This window comes from Scardinius erythrophthalmus (genome assembly GCF_964197995.2).
Source record: "Scardinius erythrophthalmus genome assembly, chromosome: 9".
NCBI classification, from domain to species: domain Eukaryota; kingdom Metazoa; phylum Chordata; class Actinopteri; order Cypriniformes; family Leuciscidae; genus Scardinius; species Scardinius erythrophthalmus.
In genome coordinates, this window is record NC_138229.1 from 21,960,170 (window position 1) to 21,979,853 (window position 19,684).

Below are 19,684 nucleotides of genomic sequence, written 5' to 3' on the forward strand. Positions count from 1 at the left end.
ATGAAATCTTATTTTGTTTGATTAAAACGCCTAAAGCATTAATATATTCAAAAGATTCGTAGTGACGACATTAGGTAGTCTTTGCTGGTTGGTTCACGTGATAGTGACGTGAAGTCTGAATCTGGCGCCGGAAATAAGCGTACAGTTTCAAAACACTCGCGCCACTGACAGGCGTCCCTGAAACCTCACCTTGTTGTCAACAAATGACGAGTGAACTACAATAAACCCCTTTAAGTACTGAAATATTCATCGCTCATGTAGAATTTGGATCAGTTTACATACAGCAATCCTTTATCGTACTGGAGTCTTGATCGGGAGGTGAGTGTGGCCTGCAGCTAACGTTAAACAGTTTAACTTAATCCACGAGAACGTGTTCGCTTGTTATGAACAATTCATTCTAGTTGAATTAATCAGTTTATTTTTTATATCACTATTTAGTGTCATTATATGCATTTCAATGTCTTTACATTTGCTTTATTACACATTCGAATGGCGCTTTGTTTTTCTGGTTAGGACCTGACTCGGTGACGTTTCGTGTTTGTGTTGTGATCGCAGACATGCAGTCATCAAACAAATCAACAAGTGCTCACCCTCACAACCCCTCGACCAGCGCCTCGCCGCGATACGGTGAAAAACAAATACATTTGTGAAATGAATATGATTAATAATGGTCCCTAGCAAACTATTGTCTAAACTAAAACCTGGTATATCTCCTCCGAACATTAATTATAATGCCTATCACCCAACACCAGCTTTTATAGATTTCATGGATGTCGGCGGCACAGTGACCATATCCCAAGAAATTGCAAATCTAACAGAAGATGGAGGGCAGGACCTGGAGGCAGAGGAGAGTGTTCAGATTGGATCAATTCAAGGCTCAGTTGTTGGTCTGCGCTACTACACTGGAATGGTAGGGATCTTCACATATATACATATACATATACATATGTATATATATATATATACACATACTTGTGTGTGTGTGCGCCTACAAAGGGTTTCTAAATGCATTGCTACAGGACAGTATTCCACATTTAACTCATCAGAAAAAGCATTTTCCTGTTGCTGTTTAATACTAACATAATATACAAGAATGCAGTATTATTTACTGCAGTACAACATAGTTGTATATCTTCGCCATAAACTGTATTTTCCCGCCATCTGTACCCGCTCAATTCCTCTGTCGCCCTTATCACCTGACAGGAACAGGTCATCTCACACCTGTTCCACCACACAGTGTATATTGCCCTCTAGTGGTTTTATTATTCAAAATACAGAATAATTCTGTTAGGTTCATTCAGTCTTGTTTAAGGGATAGTTCACTTTGAAATAAAATTTTGGTATGTTTTAGCTTACCTCAAGGGCATCCAAGATGTAGGTGTCTTTTTTTCCGCAGTAGTTTCAATTTTGATATTTTTAGGTCAAACCGTTCTTGTCTGTCAGTCATTTCATGCAGGTATACGGTCACTGTCTCAAAGAGCATGCACAGAGTCCAAATTAAAACAATTCCCCGTCGTCCAAATTAAACAATTCCCCATCGTAAGTACACACTGATGGCCTAAGACACGAAACGAGCGGTTTGTGTGAGAAAACGAACAGTATTTATATCGTTGTTATCTCTTGAAAACAGCACACGTCCAAATGATCTGAGGGCGCGGGCGGGTATAGATACAGTATATACTAGATGTCGCCTTGGCTACGATTTCGTTCCAATGAACTGCAGTAGCCAAGGCGACATCTAGTGTATATATCTATACCCGCCTGCGCCCTCAGATCACTTGGACGCGGCTGTGTTCAAGAGGTAACAACGATATAAATACTGTTCGTTTTCTCACACAAACCGCTCGTTTCGTGTCTTAGGCCATCAATGTGTACTTACGATGGGGAATTGTTTAATTTGGACGACAGGGAATTGTTTTAATTTGGACTCTGTGCTTGCTCTTTGAGGGGGTGACCATAGACCTGCATTATATGACTGACAGACAAGAACGGTTTGACCTAAAAATATCAAAATTGAAACTACTGCGGAAAAAAAGACACCTACATTTTGGATGCCCTTTAGGTAAGCTAAAACATACCAAATTTTAATTTCAAAGTGAACTATCCCTTTAATAACAGGAATATTGTGTGATTGTGATGTATGCTGTAGGTCAATAAAGGAGAGATGGTGTCTTTGGTGAGAGAGCCACAGAATCCCTATGACCGAAATGCAGTGATGGTTGCCAATGTGTATGGCAGTCAGGTGGGGCACATCAAGAAAGAGCTGGCAGCCCCAATGGCCTACATTATGGACAACAACTTGGCAAGGGTGGAAGGGTACTGTAGTTTCTAATTTTCTAAAAATATTTTTGAAGTAATTTGTATTAAATATGCAAATGATTTTTTTTATTGCAAATTGCTTGCAACAAATTGATTGCAACAGATCTCTTTTGTGTTTGATCTCTTAATAGGGTTGTGCCCTTTGGGAATACTAATAAATTCACAATGCCTGTGATCCTCACGTTCTGGGGCAAAGAGGAGAAGCGAGAAGCTGTGCATAATCTGATGACACGCTATGGTTTCAGACTTGGCTCTGACTTGAAAGGTTTTTTTTTTTTTTACTTACAGTGTATTGATGCCATTATTTATTCACTACTTAATGTTCTTTGGTGAATACATAATGCTTATGTGATTGACATTATTTTTCTTATTCTCTTAGGAGGTGCTACCCAAACATCTTTGCGTAGAGATCTGCATGGATTGTCCTCAAAAATATCTGCCATTCCTTTGACTGTAGAAGAGGTACATTTCGTCAAGTCACCTTTATTTATACAGCGCTTTGTACAATACAGTTTGTTTTGTAAAAAGATACAATACAGCTTTACAGTGATAACAGGAAAATTATGCAACAAAGTTGTTTCGGTTGTACAGCAGCTCTAGAAGAAAATAGTGTCATTGTTCAGCTTAAGTAAGTTCAGTGTTGATTCATTTCTGTTGTAAATATCATTAGTTATTAATTTAGCTAATTTATCTATACAGCCACTCTAGATAAAACAGTGATGTCATTGTCCAGCTCAGTTCAGTTATAATGCAGTGGTGTCAATGCAGGCAGATAAATAATAATATTGAATATTAAGTGTCCGTTTTACAGATGTTGGCTATAAGATGTCAAAATAAATTATTATTATTTGTCTAGTATGCTTTAGTATGTTAAAATCTAGATCAGTGGTTCTTAACTTTTTTTTGTTGTTGTTGTTGTTGTTGTTGTTGTTGTTGTTGTTGTTGTTTTTTACACTAAACACTAACAAAAATGTCTGTATAATCAAACATTAAAAAAAGACAAATAACCATAATTATTCTTATTACAAGTTTATTTAATGCAGTATGTATCATACTTTTTTCAATGCATAATTTAGTTTTATCAGGTGCACACCTGTTAATGCCATAATATGGGAAGCTTTTTGTCTTTCCTTTTAATGGGCAATAAGTCTGTTTGTTGTTCTGTTTTAGCCATACCCATTTATATGGTAGTTGCATTTAGTATTCATTTAGCATTATTTATTATTATTTTAGCATGCCGTTTATGACCAAACAGTGCTGCAACACACCAGCTGAGAACCACCATAAACCAAACCAAGTTTGTTTAACTTCAATGAAATGGCTAATAATTACATTTTTGTTACATCATATCAGCTGAAAAATGCTTTTGACAAGCTCTTTGATGATTTGATGGAGGATAAAACCAGAGAAATGGAGCCAGCAGAGGTGAGCACAGATTGAAAGAACACAGCTGTTTTTTTTTTTACTGTCAATCTCATCCATCAGTCACTTACAGATGTCTCTGTTAATGTCTGTCCGTACAGGCAGTGTTCACTCCGCTACTCCCACATCAAAAGCAGGCGCTCTCATGGATGACCTCTCGTGAAAACAGCAACGATCTGCCCCCGTTCTGGGAGGAGAAGAATGGCCTTTACTTTAATGTTCTCACTAACTTTGCTGTGAAGGAGAGGCCTGAGAGAGTGCTTGGTGGGATTTTGGCTGATGACATGGGGCTGGTGAGATGATCTTAGACTTGTTCTTTTAGTGCTCAGTATAAGCCCTACTAGTGCTCAGAACTTGTATGCTGTGTTTCAGGGCAAAACCCTCACCACCATTGCCTTGATAGTCTCTAATTTCCACAATGGGAAACCCCTGCCACTGGAACAATGTGTAAGACGCAGATAAAAATTTCTTTAACAAATAAAGCATGTGTGTGTGAGGTTTTGTTGATATAATGAATTTAACTGATTACTGTGACCTTGCATGTATTTGCAGCCAGAATTTAATCATGAACATATCAAAAATACAACTTTTCAGGAAGGATCATCCATGCCTTCTGCTACCAGAAAGAAAGCAGCCTCAAGAGGTAAAAAATGTCACACATGTTTTTAAAACAAATTTGTAAAACTGCAATCCATTCTGAAGTGAAAAACTTACATTTGTTGTAGAATACTGACACACAGATACACACATTTTATATATATTTTTAATTTACAGAGAAAAGTGGAGACCCTGAAGAGTCAGGGGAACCAGTGGGGTCGTCTCCATTGAAAAGACTGCATGCTAACAGTGCCACTGCTGACACCATTGATGAAGATGCACCTCAGAAGAAAGGTTAGTTTCTCTTAAGTCCTGATACATGTACAAATGGCTGTGGTTGGTGAGATTTTTTTGTAATATTTTTGAAAGAAGTCTCTTATGCTCACCAAGCATCCATTTATTTGATCAGAAATACAATAAATATTGTGAAATATTACTACAATTTAAAATATTAAATATAATTTAAAATGTAATTTATTTCTGTGATAGCAAAGCTGTCCACTCCAGTGTTCAGTGTCACATGATTAATGAAATCATTATAATATGCTATTTGGTGCTCAAGTAACATAACTATTCTTATTATTGTCAATGTTGAAAACAGTTGTGCTGCTATCGTGATCTCTTTTTTTTCAGAATTATGAGATTATAAAGAACTGTATTTGTTTTTTAAAAAACAATGTAAGAGTCTTTGTCAATTTAATGCATCTTTGCTTCATTCTTTCCAAAAAAGAAATCTTGCTGACACCAAATTGTTAAACAGTAGTGTGTCACTTTGCATAAAAGTGTTTGCCAAATACATAAATGTAAATGTTAATAATAATGGTTGATTTTGGTTTTGTATTACACTTATTTCTATTTCTTATAGCAAAAACCACAAAGAAAGCTGCTAAAAAGTCTGCCAACACCAAGAAAGGTATGCTTGCTTCCTGTCCTTTATTTTTCATGTAAACTGAAAGGCAGATTTGTTAGATATATTTTCAGTGTCAACTGACTTTGTTCTCACTCTCTAATACACAGGAGCGGTTCTGCTGGATGACGTGGACTTCGCTGCCGCTCTGGAGTGCACTTCCTCACAGGCTGTGCCAGCCAAAAAGAGTGTGAAGAAGAGTTCTGGTGGGTATAACATTAATGACCATTTCTTCCGTTTGTTTAATATGGAATGAGAGTTTTACAGGAATCAATCTGCTTTGCGTGGGTTGTAGGCACTGGTAAGGGCCCATCTGGAGCTGGTGGGGGGTCAGGGGCCAGAGCCACTTTGATTTTATGTCCCCTGTCTGTCCTTAGCAACTGGCTGGTGAGTGTTGAAAATCTGTTTTTATGAAAAATGTAAAGAAAATATTTAACTCACTTTGCTCTCATTTGTGCTTCATATGCGTGCAGGACCAGTTTGAGCAACATATTCGAGCTGATGTCACATTAAAAGTATACCTGTACTACGGTCCTGAGCGCAGCCGATCTGTTGGCCTTCTGTCTGGGCAAGATGTGGTTCTCACAACATACAGTGTGCTTTCATCCGATTTTGGGGTGGGTGGATTTAAAACACAGTCCTGCTGTTCTTTATGCTTAGACATTGTCATTACATGACGCTGCTGAGCCATGCTGGAGGTCACTAAGTTAGATGGTATTTACATTGTGTAAATAGTGCAAAGAAAATATTTTTTATTGTGCGAAATAGTAGTTAGATGCTAAGTTTAATAGAGTTAGATACTACTTTAATGCAAATAGTGGCAGATGCTATTTACAACTCGGTATTGTATTGTAGGACATTATAAAATGGTATGCAGTTATAACATATTCAGTGTACATTTATTAAAATCATTATATCCTTCCATATTGGATTTGCTCCTAAGAAAAAGTGTCCTTGAAGTTCTAGAAAGAGAGCCATGGTAACAATATGGGCTGCACTCTGGTCAAAATATACCAGTTTAGATGAGGACAGATCAACATGAGGACACGACATCCAGTTTTACCTATTAAATACATGTTAAACACTTTATTCCTACTATTGAATACAAATTAGGCACTTTATTTCCACTTTTTGAATATTTTTATATATGTTTTATTTAAAACAAACGTGCTGATTGGGACTGGAATTTATTCCCGCATCGCAGCAGAGTATGCTGCCCGTCATAAATCAAAGCACGTGACAGACAGTGGTCGTCAGAGAACACCTGAAAGGTGACAGAATGAACCATACTCGTCTGTTTTTGCAGTACACAAACACAAGCAGCGGCCAGTGTGAAAGCACATCGCTCTGCATATGCACAGCTTCTGTGCCGCCTCCGCATTCAGTGTGAAGTGGCCGTTACTCCTCACGACACTGTCCCAGTTACTGGCTTCATTTCCTTTGTAATTTTGTGTGGCTAAACTAAACACTAGTTGGTGGAGTTAGTGTAAATAGCCTCTGTCAACAGGACTGGTGTAAGTAGACACTATAAAAAAAACTTGGACAAATGGTGAAATAAAAAATGCACTTTGACCCTGCCTGCAGAATAAAGCCAGCAGTCCTCTGCACAAAGTGAACTGGCTGAGGGTGGTGCTGGATGAAGGTCACGTCATCAGAAACCCTAGTGCTCTTCAGAGCAAAGCTGTGCTGGGGCTCCAGTCAGAGCGCAGGTGGATCCTGTCTGGTGCGTTCATTTGCGTTACCTCATCACCTGTGAATATCATCAAAAGGACAGATCATTAATCTTAATGCCTATGAAGTCCACGTCAATCATGCACATTTTTACCTTCAGGAACTCCCATTCAGAACTCCCTGAAGGATCTGTACATGCTGCTGTCCTTTTTGAAGCTGAAGCCTTTTGATGTGAAGGAGTGGTGGAACAGAATCATTCAGAGACCTGTGACCATGGGCGACAGATTTGGACTAAAGTATGTTAATAGCTGTGTCCCAAATCACACTTTCAGTGCATTGAATTGAATGAACTTCTCTATCGTATAACTGTTATCAGGAACTTGCAAGCGCTGGTGAAGGGCATCACACTGAGGCGCACCAAGAACAGTAAAGTGTCTGGGCGCGCGCTGGTGCAGTTACCCGAACGGAGAGTGTTTGTGCAGCATGTGACTCTCTCTGAGGAGGAGAGGGAGGAGTATGAACAGGTCAAGAGGGAGGGCAGGAACATCGTTGGCAGGTGGGCACACTTTTGCTACAGATTTAAAGCGCATCAATATTACATTGGTTTAAAGTCCGATAACAGAAACTATTTGTCTTCACAGGTATTTCCAAGAAGGAACGGTCATGACGAACTATGCCGACGTGCTGGCCATCCTGGTCCGTCTGAGGCAGTGCTGCTGTCACCCCAGTCTTGTGGGCAAATACACAGTGGCAGGTATAAATTAAAGTTTAGACAGTCGCTGATAACATTCAATTAAATATCATTAAATTAAAATAAATAAATAAATAAAACATACCTTACATTAAAATTAATTTAAAGCTTTAACTACAGTGCCACAGCAGCAGCAGCAGCACCCTAATCAGTCGTGTTGTGAAGAATCAGTTGTCTTTTTGGGAACAAATGTTTTGGATGTGTGTTAGGTGATCTTGGGACCCCCGGTGAGCTGCGGGAGCGCCTCATCAATAAGATCACATTGGTGCTGAACTCTGGCTCGGACGAAGAGTGCGCCATCTGTCTAGACTCCCTGCGGCAGCCTGTCATCACCTACTGCGCTCATGTGTACTGCAGGCCCTGCATCTGTGAGGTCATCCGCTCGGAGAAGGTCAGCATTACTTCAGCATCTCAGAGGTTTGCTGAAGTCTCCTTTATTGGATGTCATTTCTGCACACTGATTGTTCCTGTCTCTCAGGAGCAGGCCAAATGTCCCCTGTGTCGTGCTCAGATCAAGACTAAAGAACTGGTGGAGTATCCTGGAGAGGAAGTGGAGGCTCGATCAGCAACTGGGGAGAATTGGCAATCAAGTTCCAAAGTAACCTTAACATATATGCATCTTAGGCTGTTTTGGTCAATCTGAAATTGGATGTAGCTCAAAGGGGACTTTACAATTGTGTTTGTTGATATATAGTTTACTTGCTACTAAAGCCCTAAGTATCCTTCGGCCATCTGCGGACATCCCAATTTTTGTGTATGTGAGTGACTTGAGCACTTGAAAACAAAGTCCACTACGCATCTTTCAATGCTCACGGCCAAAGGAGTATACAGTACTTTAAAAGTCTCGCGCACTCTACCGTTTTCAAATAATTCATATAAATGTACCAAATCAGCATATTAGAATGATTTCTGAAGGATCATGTGACACTGAAGATGGGAAATTCAGCTTTGCCATCACAGGAATAAATGAAATTTTACTACATATTCAAATAGAAAACAGTTCACAATATTACTCTTAATTGTATTTTTGATCTAATAAACCGCTTTGGTGAGCATAAGACTTATTTTAAAAACATTAAAAAAAAAAATCTTACCCATCCCAAACTTTTGAACAGTAGTGTAATAATTTCATATAGATTCAGTGGACAAAAAATGGGCATCATTTAGACATAAGGGGAAAATGCTTCAGAAAGGCACACAAAATCACTGTCCAGAGCAAACATTTACATTTAAGTTTCTTCAGCGATTAAATAGTCTTTTGTGTTGGTCATATGAGCAGCCATGTTTGAATAAAGTGCTTTTCTTTATGCAGGTTGATGCTTTGATGAGCAACCTGTTGAAGCTTCGCAATGAAGACCCCACTGTGAAGAGTCTTGTGGTCTCTCAGTTTACCAGGTTTCTGGATGTTTTAGAGCTTCCCTTGAGGTACAGTTTTCATTCCTGAGGCTACTAAAAACTAGACTCTACTACATACTGAAAAAAATAGGTAGCCATTAGTGGTTTAGTGTGCTGATGCTGCTGCTGTCTGCAGAGAATATGGATTCTCTTTCACTCGCCTGGATGGCTCGATGAATCAGAAGACCCGAGCAAAGGCCATTCAGGACTTTCAAGACTCCTCTCCAGGAAGCCCCACCATCATGTTACTTTCACTCAAAGCTGGAGGAGTTGGGCTTAATCTAACCGCTGCTTCCCACGTCTTTCTGATGGATCCTGTGAGTTGAAATCCCCAGGATAGTGTCAGCCACTAGGTGGCAGTGATGTCACGGTTTGATTCTGTGTCAATGGATCTATAAAGGGGAATGAATAGAAGCTTACACACTCAAAGAGCTCATTTGTTTGTCTTTATTCTACTGTTTGTTCAGGCCTGGAATCCTGCAGCAGAAGACCAGTGTGTTGACAGATGTCATAGATTGGGCCAGAGCAGAGATGTGGTGATCACCAAGGTACAGTCTATGGTTTGTGCCATGGCAAGCACACAGAGGAATGTTAGCGACTGATCCCAGTTGCTATTATTGCACGCCTGACGTTTTTCTCAGCGGTAACAGACAGTGCGGACAAATGCAACAACATGATGAACACAATATCCTTATTAGTTCATAACGTTGAGGCCAACAATGAGGGCTCCAGATTGACTACAATGGTCATAATTTTGGTTTATAAAAAAAATTAAAACAATCAAGAATTTAAAAAACTAGTTTTACAGTTGGAGAAGATCGTTACATCTTTAGAGTGTGATGTTTCCTGAACAAAGGGATGGTTCACCCTAACATGTATATTGTCATTTCTCTCGCACTCCAAACCTGTATGACTGACTTTCTTCTGCAGAACACAAAAGATGATATTTTGAAGAATGTTGGTAACCAAACAGTTTTGCAGACCATTGACTTCCATTGTATAGATGAAAGAAAAAAGAAAAGAAAGAACACCAGAGACAGTTGTCATAAGTCATACAGGTTTGTAATGACATGAGGGCAAGTAAACATTTTTGTGTGAACAATCCCGGTTATTCTTTTTTTTTTACAGTACGTGTACTTAGTGGACTTATCTAAGAAAGCACTGGTAATATAAGGTAACGACACAGGTTAAGGTTAGGTTCAGGATTAGTACCTAGTTATTGTAATTGCTATAATAAGTACATAGTATGTACATGTGGAACAGTCTATAAAGTGCAACCACGGTCCCTTTAAGCATGTTCTTTTTTTGTTGCACATACTAATAGACACAGTGAGTGGTCAAGCCTGATTAGACTCATGAACCGGTTCCTTAAATTACTAAAAGATTCCCAAAATTTTCTCAAGTGAGTTGGTAGCTTGAATCAGACCATTCTCTCAATTGATTATTTTTTTACAGTTTTTCTCAGTCACTTTGGTGCATTTCTCACATCACTATTTACATTTGCACAACAGTTAGTTCAACCTCCACAACATTTAGTCATTTGTGCACATCATAGTAGCAGTTTCTCATTCCTTCCAACAAATTGCAAATGCTTTTGGACATGCATCAATTGCTTTCATACAACTCTCTGCTGTTTTATAACATTATCATTTGCTTATGTCATGTCAGTCAAAATTAACTATACTTGTGAATGCTGAATAGTCATTCCATATAAAACTAATAGTCCTCATTTCATTGCTTGAGTCATTACATACAAAAATTTTGAACTAGTTGTCAAAATCTGTAATTTAAAAAAAAAAAAAAAAAAAAAATCCTGCAAAAGTCTCCTAAATTGAACAATTTGCAATTGAGCAAGAGATGATATTCGCTGTGATGTAGATTACTGTAAATTATGTGACCAGACAGAGAGGAACGTCTGGATGTGCATGAATGATTACAGTCCTATGAATGTTGTATGTTCAGTTCCAATACAGTATATAGGCCTACTGCAATATTGCGTACAGTTGTGCACAGCTCTACCCAAAGGGAGTTTATGTTTGTTGTAAATAATGGTGTATTTTTTCTTTTGCACAATGCTGTGAACAAATTAGAATTGCAAAGAGCATATGCAGTAAAAATGTGAAACATACATATTCAGTGTCTTGTACTCAGTTACCTCATAAATACAGTAATGTTTAACTTTACTGTATCTTTTCAAATGGCTGTGCAAATAGTATTTAGTGCTGTATTGAGCATTTTCAGGTAGTATCACCAAGATCTGACTTTTATCATTGGAAAACATTTACAGAGTAAACTGTCGTAATGAAAACATGACTAAGCCATTTGACTATCTTGTTCATAAACGATGGTATCAGGACTTTTTATTTTGATGACAGTGACACTTTCATTGACATAAATACTTGCTTTTGAGGAATGGGCTATCCATTTTGAGCAAGTGACACGCTTTTGCAGGTTATCAACTAGGTTTTGCAGTTTGCACTAATTGTTTTGAGAACTGCATTAACTGTTGTGCAAATGTAAATAGTGTTATGAGAAATGCACCAAAGCGACTGAGAAAAACTGTAATGACATTGAACAGTTATTTTTTAGTTATACAAGATTCAAAATGAACCAAGAACCATAAACCAGTTTGTGAGACTAGTGTTATTGTCATTAAATAGACTGATATTCATTGGTGTGTAATATGACAGTAAGTAAAATCCACATTCACAACAGAGGTCTGTTGTAATAAAAAAAAAATAAAGTATCGTCTAGAATTCTGAGGCCAAATTGTAAGTTTGGATTGACAAAAGCTGAGTGACATTTTGAAAATAATCTACATTCCACTTTCAATCAGACACGAATAAAGTGTGACATTTACTTGGTACATTAGGACTATTAGACTGACAGCATCAACTTAAATTTACCGGTATACTAAAAAAGCAACCTGATAAAATTTCTAGTTTACATAAACTAGAATGATTATCCAGCTATATTAGGTTTATATTAGGTAATCAGTGTTTGAGTGTGCTTTGAAAGGTCAAGGACGTAAAAAAAAAAAAGTTGATAAATGAAACAACTTTTGTTGTCTTCTGTTGTGTTTAGTTTATTGTGAAAGACTCCGTGGAGGAGAACATGGTGAAGATTCAGAAGAAGAAGCAGGAGCTTGTGGAGAAAGCTTTCGGAGGGAAAAACACACAGAACCTTAAGCAGGCACGGATAGATGAGATCCGAACCCTCATGGAGATTTAGTTTTACCTAAACTTTACTGCAGTCTGTTCATTTCAGATTATTTACTTTAGTAAAAACAGCACTTTTTTTTTTACTCTTTTGCAAATTGTTCAGTAGGGTTGTTTTACCCAAATTCACTTTATCTACACAATGTCTGTATGGTTGTTCCCACAATTTTCATGGCAATAAACACTTAACAGTCTTTCTTTGTGCATAAACTGGTTTTAACCACAGTAAATAGGGAATTGTTACTAGTTCTTTATTTCAGGTGTTACAGGTGGGGGCAGAGTTACAGGAAAGTTACAAACTAGTTATCAGCAGCTACAGCATTTACAGTAGTAACTAGGTGTTACAAAACCCCTGACCCTTTTCCCTGCTACAGGGAGTGACTGCACAGTAGACAAGAGCGGAGTGACATTGGTTCATACAATAAGAGTTGAAGTGTATCGGAGCCAGTAATGACGATTTAAGCGAGTTGGCAGCACACAATGCGTCTTGTAAACAATATCGTTGCAAAGGCGGTCATTAGATGATTAAAATTGAATTTGGAGTGGCGTTCAGTATATCTGGGATGCTGAAGTCACTGACAAGGTTTAGTATCATTTTGTTTGCGGTTCGTTTCTCTTTTCCAACAAATGTTTCTGATCTTCACAAACACATGAAGGGCAAATGAAAGAGGTAAAACTGAAAGGTATAAGACTATATTATAGGATTTTGGATAATAAAAAGATAACTAATGTCTTGTTCAGTGAGATCAGAAACAATGCCTGAATTGTGTCACGTCTTCTCTGGAAATGAGGCATGCCGTGCCATTCGAATAAGTGTCGCAATCACACTGTAAGAGATTGAGTAGTTGAGCTGCATAGATGATCTGGACAGGTATAAAAATCATAGGAGTTTTTTTTTTTTTTTTAATGTTATTTCATGTCCTGTACAAAGTACAAAACTAGATCTGATGATCTGTTCCTAAGCGCCTTTCACTTTAGGAAAGAATCTAGCCTTTTCTCTATGTTGTCAAAAGAGTCCAGTCCCATGTAGTCAGCTTGGCCCTGTTCCCACTTCTGTTTCCGCTCCTGAGACGACATCTGAGGTGGAGGGGGATGATGGGATATGTGCATCTCAGCCACATCATCGTGAATATCACCCTGAGGGGGGAAAAAGAAAGCAAAAATCACAAACAATAAAAGTAAATAAATTTTAAAATGTCTAAAGGCTATAAAATAACCTTATTAGTAAAGTTATAACAGATAAAGGATTTAATAACCTAGTAATATATGGCAGTGGCACTACTGATCAAACAACAAACTCAGTACAAATCAGATGATTTTAAAATATGATAATTAGCATAACAATTCTGCATAAAAAATGGATTACTTCATTATTTCTTTCCTGCACAGTAGGAGAAAGCAAATGTAGTGAAGTGAAACTTCTCACAAGGAAAAAGATTTCCCCACTTAGAATTTGCAATGCGTTTCTGTTGGTCATGTGAATTTACGATGTTACCCAACAGAAAGCAACGTTTAAAAGAAATTGTCTCAGTGTATAAAGTTAGTCTTTATAATCTTATAAAAATGTAATAAGCAGCATTCATTCACGTATACAATCCAATCAATTCCAAATGGATATAAATTAATTCCATTTAAATCACAATACTGGCCAAAAACGGTCTATACAATGATCATTGTGCCAGTCTCAGCAGCGGAGCTTACCTCTGTGCATCCGGAAAGGAAGAGCTGGTCACCATATTCCTCCTTCATGAGGGGCAATACTGAAGAACAGAAAAGCTCCCACCATTGCATCAAGTAGTTGGGATGCATGTCAGAAGCATCCTGGGACTGCCCCTTTATTTTTTTGCTTGTGGTGTCGTAACTGTAATCCCACGGTTTGACTTTGCCAAGGAAATGAACCACTTTGGCATCATGGCCGTATCTAAGGGAATAAGGAATGATCAGATCGCAACCGGCAAAATGACAAGGATTCGGAAATCCCAAACTCCGGCCAACCCGAAGTGCTAAAGAGGGACCTGCCAGTTATAATACACATTTGTTCAACGCACTAATTTAATGTTCCTAAAAATTGCCTCCTTAACTTATTTTAATAAAGCCAAATGTTAGGTACAAACTGTGCATTTAAATTTGATCCTAATGGGAGCCTGACTAACCAGATAACATAATGTGTTGCTAGTGGAAAAAAGATCATGTAACAAACTATTCAAAATGACATTTCGGCTCTGTGTATAGACCCTAAAATAGCCCCACTATTTTTGGAGGGCAGAATGTATTTGGAGGAAGTTGAAGTGCAAGGCCAGGAACAGAAAGGATTTCTGGTGCTGTGTTTCAATGTTGCTGTGTGATTGGGTTTTAATTTGACCTTGGCACAGCTAATTACAAATACTTAAAAGAAAAACACCGGTCAATTTTAACATTGATCTCATGTTTTTTGTCAATTTGGAGTGCTGTCAATACAGAGAACAACGACAAAAATCGGTGTTGCCTACACCGTGTTATCCTCTTTTTAAAATTTGCACCCTGTTGACTTCAATGGGGCAAGTACTAAACCTGCTTTTAGCCTCTTAACATCCTTGATGTGTCATTACAAGTGCACCGGTCATGTGAGTGATTCCTTCGGAGTGATCACGGGTGAATCTGACTGCAGTAGATGTGAAAGATATGAATAAAAATGATGTTATTTAAGCCAGCGCACATACCTGTATTTACATCCTGTTTTCGTTTGAAAGTCCATAGTAATCGATTGCCGAGTTCACGCGCGTGATCATAGGTAACTAAACCTATGCGTGTGAACTCGACAATCGATTACTATGGACTTCGACCGAAAACAGGAAGAAAATACAGGTATGTGCGCTGGCTGAAATAACATCATTTTTATTCATATCTTTCACATCTACTGCAGTCAGATTCACCCATACCGGAGTTCTCCTTTAACATCTGCAAGCAATCCTAACATTCATAAAATAAAAATCGAGAACAAATGAAGGCAACATGTGAAGAACTAAGTAACCCATCTGCTCGAACACCAACTTCCAAAACCCTTTGAGAATTCTAGCATGTTAAATCTCACTCACTGCTTGAATGCTGGGAGATAGGTGTAGATGGCGATGCTGCTGAGGTTGTAGATGAAAGGAAGGTGTTTTGAAATGTCTGCCGTGGCCCAATCACTGAAGAAGCTGTTGAGAACACCCTGATCCCCACCTGATGAAAACCAGACAAACAAAACGAATAAGAAATAGCACAGTCCTCAAGTCTAGGCAACGGTTCAGGCGCTCCACTGTGAAAAATATGAAAAAATATTTACAGAATGTTGTAATATTCCACAAATAGATGAAGCAATTAGAAGATTGCTTCAAGAGACACTTGCTTTGCTGTTTGGTTAACCTTGTTACTTGGTTTCTCAACAGGCATGTCAGCAAAGAAAATTGACCTCAGTCCTGCTGACCTCAGATTATTAGTGAACATGAGACTCATGTTACATATGAAAAGCACATGATGTCCTATACATGACTATGACTGAGAACATGTAAAAAAAAAAAAGGATACAAGAATCCATATGAATTGAGTGGTTTAATCCAAGTCTACTGACAAGACCACTTTATATAATGACCAGATTTAACTAAGGTTTTTATTTACATGTAAAAATTGATCAATGCACATAAAATATGATAAACAGAAGCTCAAGCATGCTTGCTTGGATTAAACTGCTCGATTCATACCTTTCCCCCCCCTTTTACAATCTCTTCATGAACTTTTTGAAGCATCAAAAGTTTGTTACATGGACTTTCAATGACGATTTGCGTTTCAAAGACAAATGAAAGTTATGGGTATATGGGTTTGGAACAACATTAGGGTGAGTAAATGACAAATTTCTTTTTTTTAGGTGAACTTATCTCTGAAAGTCTGGAAATATGAGTTCTGATGAGGAGCCATAGGCTGTTAGGCACTGTTACTGGGACTAATCAATCACACTACAAGAACCCTCTGAGTCTGTATGTTGTGCTATATATACATAGAGAGATAAAAACATGATGCAATTGTGTTTTTAAAAGCAGAGTGACTGAGATGAACAGAAATATGATAGCCTCCAAGACCTTCAAAACGGAGGCCTGCTGATAACTTCTGAGGCTCATTTCTTTGTTCAAGATTAGGTCTCTAAATAAAGAGCAAACCATTAATTTGGGTTAGACATCAAAGGCAAAGCACAGAAACATTAACAAAGTGACAAATACAGCATCTTCAATAGTTTGCCACATTAATGCATTGGGATTGAGGTTTATCAGGTATATCATGATATATCATGTAATCAGGTATAAACTCTGAGGGTTCCTGAGAGTCAAAAGTACAAGCAAAAGTGATTTCACAAAGATCTAGTAGGAGTCTCTCATATAAGAGGCCTTTGTTTACTTCATCCCACACCGAGTTTAGGAATAACTCCCTCAGGTGGAGTGGTGCACCCAAAAAAGAAAAATCACAGAGCCACCTTGTGTTCAGCCTACATGACTGATAAAGAACTCAGTCATTGCCATGTTGAGCTCAAGTTTGCACAACTTTCACAGACCAAGGTTTAAATATCGTATAGCCTACAAGTTGTGCTGGAGGAGTGGGACCATTTTTTTCTAATGAATTCCTAAATATATGGTAAAGCTTATTTTAAAAACCTCAATTTAAGTCCAGGAATATTAACCCCAGGAATATTAACCCCCCCCCCCCCCCCATAGCTTCTTCAATAAATATAACAAGACTAAAGAGCGTCACTCACCATCAAAGCTGCCACCCTCTGAGCAGGCGGTGAGAACCTTCCCATACGTCTCATTGGAGGGCCGGAAGACGAACACACCAGAGTTGAAGCAATCAGGCCAGCCGGGATCAGGTGCAGCAGAGAGCTCCTCTCTCTCAAATAACTCATCTATGTTAGACAAAACCTGGCGACAAGAGGGAACACTGTTAAAACCCCTCAAAGACAACATGAAAACATCACTACCAGCACTGAGAGGCAGCACTCACTAAAGTATCTGCATCCATAAACACGCATTTGGAGTATTCTGTAAGAGTCCAGCAGTGAAGTTTGGTGAAAGTGACGCCCAGGTCAGGCCTCTTCATCATGGCCAAGTGTGCAGTATCCCCACTGTCCAGCACATCCACCAGCCTGACCTCGTCATAGACTTTACGAAGCACTGCTCTGAAATGCAGCACACAGAGCACAAAGTGAGGTTGACGGATCTATAGATAACACTGCACTGTGGACAAAGCAAAGCCGTTGAAAACCCATTTACTTGTGCTGTGCTAAAAAACACAGCAAACACTCTACCTGGAGGGTTCTGAGACATGGGGGCCAATCATGGCCACTAGTTTCCTCGATGTGTTGTGGTTCCTCAAGGACTTGCCAAGTACCAATGCTCCTTTGGCATAGTTGTCAGTTGTAGCAAGGGTGACAAAAGCCTGGTCTGCATTAAACAAAAACACAATCATTGCCATCACTTACGCATTCTCATATGTAATTTCTTTATATTGCATCTAAAAAAAAATAGCCATTATTAACCTTATTTTAAAACTAAAGAGTGGGCGCAGCCATTCTTAACTTGGAAGTGTCTGACAAAGGAAGCCTGGCAAATTAATTTGTCTTTACTGTACAAAACGGTCTGTTATGCTGCTTAATGCAAACTGGTATTTGTTATATTATTTTAATTTATTATAATAATCATCGTAGCCTAAATAGTTTTACCATTTACTGCGCTTCTGTGTAGTCGACATGAAACGGAATTCGCGATTATTTTCCTCATTATTGTGACATATCTGTATACCGAACCCAGTTTCTGTCTCGGAACAAGACAATATATATAATATCGACTTTTTCATCTGACAATTCTGACATTTTCCCCCCTCACAATTTATTCTGACAATTCTGACATTTTTTTATTCACTCATTTTACTGACTTTTCTCAGAATTGTGAGTGAGATAAGATCGCAAATGCAAGTTATCAACTCCAATTCTGAGGGGGGGGAAAGAATTGCAGAAGAAAGTCAGAAAGTCGCAATTACCTTTTTTTTTTTTATTCAGTGGCAGAAACTAGCTTTCATATGTCCGAATGAAACGGTTTCTCGAACAAGATTTTTTTTTTTTTAAAGTGAGACTTGATTTTGTCCAATTGATTGGATCATTGATGTTTGCCAATGCAGTGTTCTCATGACAGGTCGTCCCGCCCTCGAGCCAGTAAACACCAGAGAGGAAAGGAGAGGGGAAAGTTATTTTGATTCAAGATTACAAGGGTATGTGAATTAAATAATGACGTGCATGGATAAATTATGTATAAATACCGCAGTACGCCATAAAAAAAAAGACTTCCATTTTGATTTAATTTCAACCTTAATGAATCAGAAGTCTTGCATTGAAAAAGGTGAATACAACAGTTAGTTAAAATCCTTTGATTGGCCAAGCGTCATTGATCCAAGAGGGATTATATAGCACTGGGACTTTGTTTTTATCACTCCTATAGAACTCGATTTTTTAGACCAGCTTTTGTGAGGATGCGGACTAAAACGGATTTTGAAAGTCACAGCGTACATGTTTTCATGACTTCCATCACTAGAAACTACAAAACCCGGAGTGGAGCTGGAAGATAACAGGACGTTTTGAGCGGAGGTGGAATTATGTTGCGTCGCTGCACTCGTTTTGTATTTTGAACAGATGGATGGCCAATGACTATTGCACAACAACAACAAGTTAATGTTAGCGTTCATTTAAAGACAACTTATACACTAGCGCACGTTATATAAACTGATTGCAATACATCCGAGCGAGGGAAAACGCTCTTTTAGCACCGTATTCGCTGTGTGATCGATAGCCTACTCTCTGTACGGTCATACTGAACTCACCCGGGATTGAAGTGACAAACTAACGGCAGCTCTTCCTGCATGACAGGCCAACGGCTGCACGCATACTGCGTACGAGAGGCGACTAGGCCATTTACGCAATATAGCAGACACTAAACTGTTTACATCGGCAAATATTACAGGACAACGCAGTCTAACTTACACAATGCTGAAATGAAATGTAACGTTAAGCTCTAATATCCAACGAGTCCTGCGACCTCAGAAGCAGCGCGTGGTTAGGACTGCATGCCCAAACCACTTTAGACTTGCGCAAACACAACTGTAATTTACTTCATTTTACCGGCATTGACGATATGTGACGTCCATAATGTTGCCTACCTGCCATGACTCATGTAACAGCTAGACCGAACCGGATGCAAGTCCACTGTTAGAAACGCTGGGAGAGAAGCAGTGGACTACGTGTCTGACAGAGGATTTATACTAGTGACATGACTTTAGATGGTCACATGACCCCTGACAACAGACACGCCCCCCACACTTACCACTCGCTTTTAACATTTCTGTTAAATA

At 38.6% G+C, this 19,684-nt stretch overlaps 2 protein-coding genes across 3 annotated transcripts; one reads left to right on the top strand and one right to left on the bottom strand.

Annotated features, from left to right (window-relative positions):
* The first annotated feature begins 117 nt into the window (after positions 1 to 117).
* On the top strand, positions 118 to 12,474 carry hltf (helicase-like transcription factor). 2 transcript variants are annotated; one of them, XM_081375353.1, is made up of 25 exons: positions 118 to 318; positions 514 to 627; positions 753 to 910; positions 2,150 to 2,316; positions 2,451 to 2,584; positions 2,699 to 2,781; positions 3,673 to 3,744; positions 3,843 to 4,034; positions 4,114 to 4,188; positions 4,294 to 4,384; positions 4,516 to 4,632; positions 5,204 to 5,251; positions 5,356 to 5,451; positions 5,541 to 5,632; positions 5,719 to 5,862; positions 6,830 to 6,968; positions 7,077 to 7,212; positions 7,293 to 7,472; positions 7,558 to 7,670; positions 7,877 to 8,058; positions 8,146 to 8,265; positions 8,980 to 9,092; positions 9,199 to 9,379; positions 9,530 to 9,610; positions 12,147 to 12,474. In XM_081375353.1, exons 2-25 carry the CDS (start codon positions 558 to 560, stop codon positions 12,291 to 12,293), a joined length of 2,931 nt encoding a protein of 976 aa, XP_081231479.1. In that variant the 5' UTR covers positions 118 to 318; positions 514 to 557; the 3' UTR covers positions 12,294 to 12,474. The 2 variants fall into 2 exon arrangements, with proteins under 2 accessions (XP_081231479.1, XP_081231480.1); XM_081375354.1 differs by having other exon boundaries at positions 4,336 to 4,384.
* Positions 12,475 to 12,515: 41 nt separating this feature from the next.
* gyg1a (glycogenin 1a) lies at positions 12,516 to 19,629 on the bottom strand. Its single transcript, XM_081375355.1, has 7 exons — positions 19,493 to 19,629; positions 17,592 to 17,727; positions 17,288 to 17,462; positions 17,043 to 17,205; positions 15,355 to 15,481; positions 13,982 to 14,201; positions 12,516 to 13,417 (listed from the first exon to the last, which is right to left on the bottom strand). Exons 1-7 carry the CDS (start codon positions 19,497 to 19,499, stop codon positions 13,250 to 13,252), a joined length of 996 nt encoding a protein of 331 aa, XP_081231481.1. The 5' UTR covers positions 19,500 to 19,629; the 3' UTR covers positions 12,516 to 13,249.
* Between the last annotated feature and the right edge of the window lie 55 nt (positions 19,630 to 19,684).